This window comes from Ruditapes philippinarum, unplaced genomic scaffold (assembly GCF_026571515.1).
Source record: "Ruditapes philippinarum isolate M1 unplaced genomic scaffold, ASM2657151v2 ctg10042_1_1_1_1, whole genome shotgun sequence".
Taxonomy (NCBI): domain Eukaryota; kingdom Metazoa; phylum Mollusca; class Bivalvia; order Venerida; family Veneridae; genus Ruditapes; species Ruditapes philippinarum.
The window spans coordinates 1-8,951 of record NW_026864255.1 but is presented as its reverse complement, the minus strand read 5'-3'; the positions used below and the strand labels follow the sequence as shown (position 1 = coordinate 8,951).

The following is an 8,951-nucleotide window of genomic DNA, read 5'->3' as shown; positions in this document are numbered from 1 at the left end:
AGGCGATTTCTCAGACGTAACAACAATAAATCATCTTTGTTAGATTGTGATACTCTTAGATATCATTTGTTTATATAATGAGTTGTTGACATTAGCCGGTCAATATACTAAACGACTGAAGTATGGTCCCTTAATGCAGGGATATATAGTTTGAGCACCACATGAGTCACGTTCATTAATCTTCATATGAATTGATAATAAACAATATGCTAGTTGCTATGTAATTCTGGGCATGGTTAAATATCATATAGACAACAACTCGGTTTAAGGATAACTATTTTAATAATATCTAGCTATAGAATTGCAATCCTGAATAAATGCATTAAATAATTATCTTATAATAACTTCGACAACACTTTAAGGAAATTCTTATGGTCTTGGTGTTATTTATTCAAATAATTTTTGATTTAATAAATGTTTTTTTAATTCCTGTCTGTATAATGACCAAAACTACAGGAACAAGTAATACAATATTGTAAGACATTATTGTTTTTGAAATATTGTATCTGAAATATTGTTCTTAGAAGTCTTTTGTACATTTATCCTTTATGACAATCAATATACAACAACATTCTTCATTCAAATTACTAGTGAGATGTTATATAATTATAACCATACATTATCAAATATACATATTGAGTATAATGAAACATGATTTTAGCCAAACAGGTCTATATTTAGTAATAATTGTATCGTCTGCCATCCAGTTTACGTTTAGCTAGGGATTTCTGCTTGTTAACAATAATACACGTTCCCACTGTTACACCAAGCAGAATGAGAGCTGCTAAAACGACGCTCACGGCGGCGATGGTGTTCCGCAACTCTTCAGATTCTGAAATAAAAAAATACACCAATAATGACACCACTAAATCTTCAGCAGACATATTGTTTGATAAGGTATTCTTTTAATGTTATTTTGAATCGTGTCACATGTACGTATATACATTCGCTAATCGTTAACAAATGCTTGAATTGTCTTTCTTATGAAGTACATGTATAATGAAGTGGTATATAATGTTAAAATTATAAGCGGACAATATATATTTGCCTGGACACGCATGTCGGTATGTTCAATCAGGAATGGTCATGTAACTTCTCTATTTGGGGTATAATCATTTATACAGGATTAACCCTTTTGGACCGCACTAGGTCTATACGAACCTGGGATTCGCAAACGGAGTTTACTTGTTGAAAAGGCAAGATGTTTTTCGACAAGCGTCCGATGTCTATGATTCCAGAAGCTTATATAAAGTCTAGGGAATACATGTTAGTACAGATATAAGATCCAGAAGAACTTAAAAATACGCAAGGGCTAGAATACTTTGTTAAACAAACAGACCTATAACATAGTCGATACATTATATATATACTAGTCTATAGACTGTACACATAATTATTTTGTTCGCTGATTTAATGGACTTAAATATAATACTTACTGACAGCTGTTCTTGGTCTGGTGGTATCTTGAGTTCGGAATGCAGCGGTAGTTGACAAATTTGGGTTAACTACATTCGAATCTGGTTGAATTTCTCCTGCAGTGCACCGCTGTAAATATGGTAAAATAAAGTTGTAGTAATACAAACACGTTTATACCGATATACCTATATATACCTTAACACGTATAGGAAATCAAAGCATTAATATGAAAATATTGACCTTAACACGTATAGGAAATCAAAGCATTAATATGAAAATATTGACCAATGCTACTTTATATGTAGTAGGACATAAACGAATATGATATGTTTTGCTGAAACAACATATAAAGAACCATAAAGAGTTATTGTGTGGAGCTCCTGACCTCCGTCCCAACTATCACGTTTTTAGGACCATATATTTTTCTTTTTCTTTTTTTTTTCTTCATTAATTTAAAATGCGCATCATTCATAACTAAACTAAAAACTCACTCTTTTGTCTGTGATATAGACAATTTTATAGAAAATATATATCATTACAAAAGCAAACAATATTAACAAACACTTCGTTGAATGTCTCCAGATTCAAACTAATTTTCATTTAAAAAGTAGGAAGCACACAGTGATTGGATTGTCCGTCCGTCCGAACGTTCGTCCTGCAGTCCGTGTCCGCACGAGGATAATTATTCGTAAATCTTACTCATATCTGATATATTCCTTACATTTTCGCAGAATTTATTATTTTCCGTTGTACAAATGCTTATATTACAGGTCTGTTCTACATCTCCGGTATCCGGGACTGTAAATGTTCCACAGTCTATCTTAAATGGTGGTACCCCGTCCACTTCTGTAACATCTTTACAGTTTTCAGAAGTTTTATACGGCGACCCTGCAACTGAACAACTGTAAAGAAGGAAGTGCGGTCAAATACATGCTTAAGCTTTTTTAGTGTAAAAAATAACTACATGTATATATAAATTGCGCCAAAACATCAGAAGGCAACTACCGGAAATTTCGAATAATATAATTATGGTGGTCTGTGCCGCTAGTGTCCATGATCACGGACCGCGTACTGTTCTTAAGACTGACTTAGATTTTATATATTGAGTACATTGTAGTATACTATTGAAAGATACGAGTTGAGAAGCGCAGACACGTAGATTCCGTGCAATTTTATAACGTATATGATAATATCTCATTGTCCACCTAAGATGGCGCATATTGTTGGGAGATCCAAAAATGCTTAAACATGACAGATGTTGTATTTTTTATTATCTATTCGGATTTGACTAAATTAAACAGCATTGATGTAAAGACGCGTCTACGTACCCTTTCTCATCAATGAACATCCGTCGTTGATTATTCTGTGTTGCATAGCAACTATGGAGGAATATACCTTTTGCATTTACGAAAGCTGCACCTGAATACAGAAATGAAGTTATAAACTTATGAAAAAATTCACTGTTGACTATGAAATAAGTTTTGAAATTTTAATATTTTATATAACATTTGAAAAGTTAGATCATATTTCAAGCATACTAATATATGTGAGCATACTTATATATTCAAAACACCACTGTTTTAATTAAAACTTTAACGACAACCTGCTGGCGCCGAAAGTGATTAACGTTTGACACCAATGGCCAGCCTACATATCCGTCCAGTCTGATCAGGCTCTAGCATGTAGATATTTAAATCCCTTAAATTTTCAACTGGCTGAAGAGCAATGTTATTACACAAATTCAGAAGGTTGTGGGTTAAACAATCTTACTGGCCGGTCCTGTACCACCAGGTGTAACTTCAGCACCAAAGTTGACATTGTTTCCAATAGTGACTGGATCACTTGTTCTCGACAACGCTTGACCATTTGGTCCTTGTAGATTCATATTTAAAGCTGGCACGTTCACTACACTGAAATTTACACGTTTAGTTCCAATAAAACGTTTACAAATAAAGTGCCATCAAATTTATTTTAAAAAGTTTTTTTTTATATAAATGGGTTTAGTGTAATCAATTTTAAAAATTTATTTCCCAATACTAAAAATGGCTGCTGTCTAATATAATGATGCAAAGTGAATTCTAAATAAATGAAACTCATGATTTATTTTTGGTTGGACGTTAATGTGATAATATGAGGTTATCATACATTGCTGAGTACAATACTGAATTCTACTTGACGGATACACAACTGTCAAATCTATTTCTGACAAGGCGCTGGCAGAATAATATGATATTCTGAATAATTAATGTTTCATGTTTTTTTCCATCTGTGTACCAGTCCAAAAGAATCAGTATCGTACAAAACAATGTATAATGACCTCTTTATTTCACACCGCCATTTTTTAAATTTTGACAGAACATTGTAACTTTAAGGACAATATATATCATATTGATATAGATTTCTGGACTATAAAAATGAAAAACGAGGCTATATGGGGTATGTACGATAGAAAATGATTCAAACGAGGTTAAATTGATAAGAATTGATCCAATAATTATTTCCACTGGAAAATGACTGGTGTTCGTTGGTTATATCGTATTAGGTGTGAAATAAACAACGTTATCAAGAATTGTACAGATATTCGCAACTTTTAGTACACTGTATATATTACAAATATTTGTTTGTAGTGACAATTTCTTGCCCGCTTAATTCGTCTGGGGTAGCATTATGTCTCGTGCACATTCGATTTCTATGAGCCTCTGGTTTGTGGAGAAAATCAAATTATTGGTACAGAAGTTAATTAATTAATTAACTAGTTAATTGACTGGTCGCAAATATATGAATGCATAACTGGTGTATCCGGTAGAAAAAAATTAACAAAACAAATCATATATCCGTGTATATGCTGTGTGTACACACCTAATCGATGCCACTGATTCATCTATCACACATAAACCACAGACGCTTGGGGTTTGGAGCTCAAAACGCCTTTAAAATCCAAATAAAATGCATATTTGTCAATCCCAGGACATGTACTGATCATACATATCGAAAAATCTTAATATATGCCGTTTTGAAAAAAAATCATATTTCAACATCTATAATAATACACAAGATAAAAATGTTCGCCGGAACAAATCCGCACCCCTACCGTCATAATCACCATGTATTTTAATCCATTTCCAATATTTTCACATAATCCTTTGGTCCATCGACACAGAAGATATTATTCTTCACGATGATGGTCAATTTTAAACTTCAACGGTAATATAAACAACGCAACAGCCGAAATAAACATCAATATTCTCGCCGTTTTTTTTCAACGACAAAAACTTTCGATAAATTCAATGGACCAGACGGCTATGAACGAAGCTATCCGATTATGTGGTTCCCAAACTTAAAAGCGCTGCGCATTTTGCACACGGCAAAGCTGGGGCCACATAATCGGATAGCTTCGTTCATAGCCGTCTGGTCCATTGAATTTATCGAAAGTTTTTGTCGTTGAAAAAAAACGGCGAGAATATTGATGTTTATTTCGGCTGTTGCGTTGTTTATATTACCGTTGAAGTTTAAAATTGACCATCATCGTGAAGAATTATATCTTCTGTGTCGATGGACCAAAGGATTATGTGAAAATATTGGAAATGGATTAAAATACATGGTGATTATGACGGTAGGGGTGCGGATTTTTTCCGGCGAACATTTTTATCTTGTGTATTATTATAGATGTTGAAATATGATTTTTTTTCAAAACGGCATATATTAAGATTTTTTGATATATATGATCAGTACATGTCCTGGGATTGACAAATATGCATTTTATTTGGATTTTAAAGGCGTTTTGAGCTCCAAACCCCAAGCGTCTGTGACATAAACATCTATAACATCGTTCGTGTTTGGTATATATTATACAAAAGACCAAACAAATGCAATTATAAATCTTGCATAACAAAATAAACTTACTCTAACACAGACAATGTGAAACTATGTCCAATATAACCAAGCTTAGCACTTCCGCTAACATTGTTATCTGTCGCCCTACATCTCTGTAATATAATTTCAAATAGATTTTATTGCAAACAATTTAAGTTTATATAGATCATATTAGATATTTAAATATGCGATATGTTTCAACTATGAATAAATGTTGATTAACTAGTACTGGGCTGGAATGTAGAGAGCACGGTAAGTACTCTTATGATTTGTTTAATCATGAAGCTATAAAGCTTCTGTTGTCCATCAGTGGTCAAGGTCAAATCGTCTCAAGTACCAGAGACAATTGGTTGACCTGTTGTGACTAACTCGGGATGAGCCCTTTTTTGTTTGTTTCCATCAAGAAACTTGATGCCTTGGCAGTATTGCCGTACCTCCATCAACCACCAATGAACAAACAAGAGGGCCATGATGGCCCTGAGGTCGCTCACCTGTATATAGGCCCCCCAACCCCCCCCCCCAAACGTTGCAGGGCCAATTTAACCAAAGGGCTTTTATTTGCACAAACTTGGTAGACACCCATAAGAAGATGTTTCATGCTAAACATCTAAGCTCTAGCTCATTGGGCTATTTAAAAGAAGATTTTTTTTAAGTTTTTACTATACACATATAGTTAAAAACAATGACACCCCTGGGGCCGGGCCAGTTATGACCCCAGGGTTTTTATTTGAACAAACTTTGTAGACACTTACTAGAATATGTTCCATGCTTAATATCTAAACTCTAGCTATTTGGGTTTTTTCAAAGAAGATTTTAAGTTTTTGCTATACACATATAAGGAAAATCAATGACCCCGGGGCGGGGCCAATTTTGACCCAAGGTCTTTTATTTGAACAAACTTTGTAGACACTCACTCAAAGATGTTTCATGCTTAATATCTTAACTCTAGCTATTTGGGTTTTTTCAAAAAAGTTTTTACTATATGCATATATAGGGAAAATCAATGACCCCCGGGGCGGGGCCAATTTTGACCCCAGGGCTTTTATTTGAACAAACTTGGTAGACACTTATTAGAACATGTTTCATGCTAAATATCTTAGCTCTAACTCGTTTGGTTCTTTAAAAGAAGATTTTTTAAGTTTTTACTATATGCATATAGGGAAAATCAATGACCCCCTGGGGCGGGGCCAATTTTGACCCAGGGCTTTTCTTTGAACAAACTTGGTAGACACCTATTAGAATATGTTTGATGCTCAATATCTTAGCCATAGCTCTTTGAGTTCTTTAAAAGAAGATTTTTTAAGTTTTTACTATATGCATATAGGGAAAATCAATGACCCCCCGGGGCGGGGCCAATTTTGACCCCAGGGCTTTTATTTGAACAAACTTGGTAGACACTCACTAGAAGATGTTTCATGCCAAATATCTAAGCTCTAGCTCTTATGGTTTTTTAAAAGAAGATATTTAAAGTTTTTTCTTTCGGTTGCCATGGCAACCAGAGTTCTGCATGGAATTAAATTTTTTGAACAATTTTTAAAGGTGACCACCAAAGGAACATTCCTGTGAAGTTTGGATGAAATTGGCCTTGTGGTTTATGAGGAGATGTCATTTAAAGTAAAAGTTTACGGACGACGGACAGACGACGGACGCCGGACGAAAAGCGATCACAAAAGCTCACCCTGTCACTTTGTGACAGGTGAGCTAAAAATATGTTAAGTAAGATCAGCATAAAATAACCGTCCCCAGAGTGGACCGGCATGGACTTTGAGATCTCGGACTTTTGAATTTCCGGCATCGAGCTAAAATGAAACTAAAACACACTGAAAGTGTCTGTTCGGTTAGCTCGGTAGAGATTGTGAATCGGGCGATCTGGGTTCGATTCCCGGACCATGCAGGTCACTTCCGTTGCGATTGATAATGAAATCCTTTCTACAGTCATCCACACTGTATCTCTGCTCTAACATGCACAGAAGTTCCTTTCGAAATTGAAGGCAACTAGTACTGGCAAACTGCTTGACAGCCTGCAATGGAACGATGCGATGGCTGAACTTTTCTACGCTTACAATGTGCATTACTGCCGTGATCTGGAGTAAAAATACCAACATCATCACCACAAAAAGGAATGTATCTTTGCTGCATGCAACAAGTTTTTAAAAACGACGCGATGGAGAAACGGCTTTTAAACGGCCTTGTTGCGGGAAACTCAAGGTTCGAGTCTGACCGGAATTACATGTATATTTTTTGTGTCTTACATTACTAATATATCTTATTATTAACCCAAACAATGCTGGTGACAACAAATTCTTTCCATGAGGCTATTGGGGGCATATCTGTATATTCATGCAATACTTTTCTCAAAAATTTCGCTACAGTATGATGAATTGTTTTGTCCTGATTGAAGATTCAACGGGGATAACTGATAGATATTTTGACCATATATTCTGCGAATATACAATACATCGCTTTATCAAGATGAACATTATTATATATTTGATACCTTTTTGCAGAAGTTGTGTCCAGCGACAGTACATTTGCCTGTATTACATCGTACCCTATAGACAGCGTTGCCAACTTTTCGAACAATTATTTGTCCTGTCGATAAAACAAATTTACTGTCTGGTGACGATAAAGTGTCGTCTGCCTCAAAGTCTGACACTGGGGTTAGTTCTGTATTCGGTACAAGGCATCTTGATTTAAAGATAAATATACTGAATATAGGAATATAAATAACTAATGACATACAACTGGAAAAGAATAAACAAAGGAGATCAATGAATGAATGAATGAATGAATGAATGAATGAATGAATGAATGAATGAATGAATGAATGAATCAATCAATCAATCAATCAAACAGCCGGCCAGTCAGTCTGTCTGTCTACTTTTTTTTAAAGATTTAAAGATTGAATATACCAACATGTTATTAAAAATGTATCTTAATCAAAGCGATGAAGGCACTAAAAGTATATAAGCAATAGCTTGTAATTTTTAGGGTGACTTACCAAAGAAGGCGGGGCTATAATCATTACAATTTAATAAATAATTTTACTTGTTTTATTGTTATTTTTTCTTGACGATGTATGTGATATATGCTTCTTTTCTTTATCTGCATTTGATAAGTTAAACATTCAAGTCATGATATCAAATAACAGAGATTAAATACTTAGAACAAGGTAGAAAGATTATTTGTTATCTAGAATTGACCTGAACATTTCATCTAAACTATTTGCTTATGACGATCACATAATTAGTAAAACTTATGTATGCACGTTTAAATCACTATAATGTAAAATGCATATATACCCGTTGGCATCAATGAAAGTTGTGGGGTTTTGTCATCGCTGCGTTTGTAGAATAATTACAGCTGTACAGGTAGAAACCTTTAGCATCACGTAAAATCTATAAGTTTAGAAAGCTTCCAAATAATTCGCTCTTATTTAAAGATCTGATCGTGTATATCCGTAAAATAGGAATGTGTTACAGCATATACAGGGTAGAGACGCTCGTATTTTAATGTTGCCTGGCATTTCTTCATTACTTTTGAATGAAAATCAAAACGGAACAATTTGTATAAATAACGTAATTTGGGTTTTATAATGAATAAGAATATACTTAAATTGGTTATTTACACAAATCACAATCTGTAAATGCTAATTTGTCCAT

General features: G+C 34.3%; 1 protein-coding gene across 1 annotated transcript; it reads right to left on the bottom strand.

The window, feature by feature from the left end:
• Positions 1 to 287: 287 nt before the first annotated feature.
• Positions 288 to 7,997, bottom strand: LOC132725000 (uncharacterized; the record flags this gene model as incomplete). The annotated part of the gene is made up of 7 exons (XM_060709995.1): positions 288 to 832; positions 1,437 to 1,545; positions 2,138 to 2,318; positions 2,745 to 2,835; positions 3,187 to 3,326; positions 5,320 to 5,402; positions 7,787 to 7,997. Coding segments are annotated over 7 exons (970 nt in total), but the record flags the coding sequence as incomplete, so codon positions are not given.
• Positions 7,998 to 8,951: the final 954 nt, after the last annotated feature.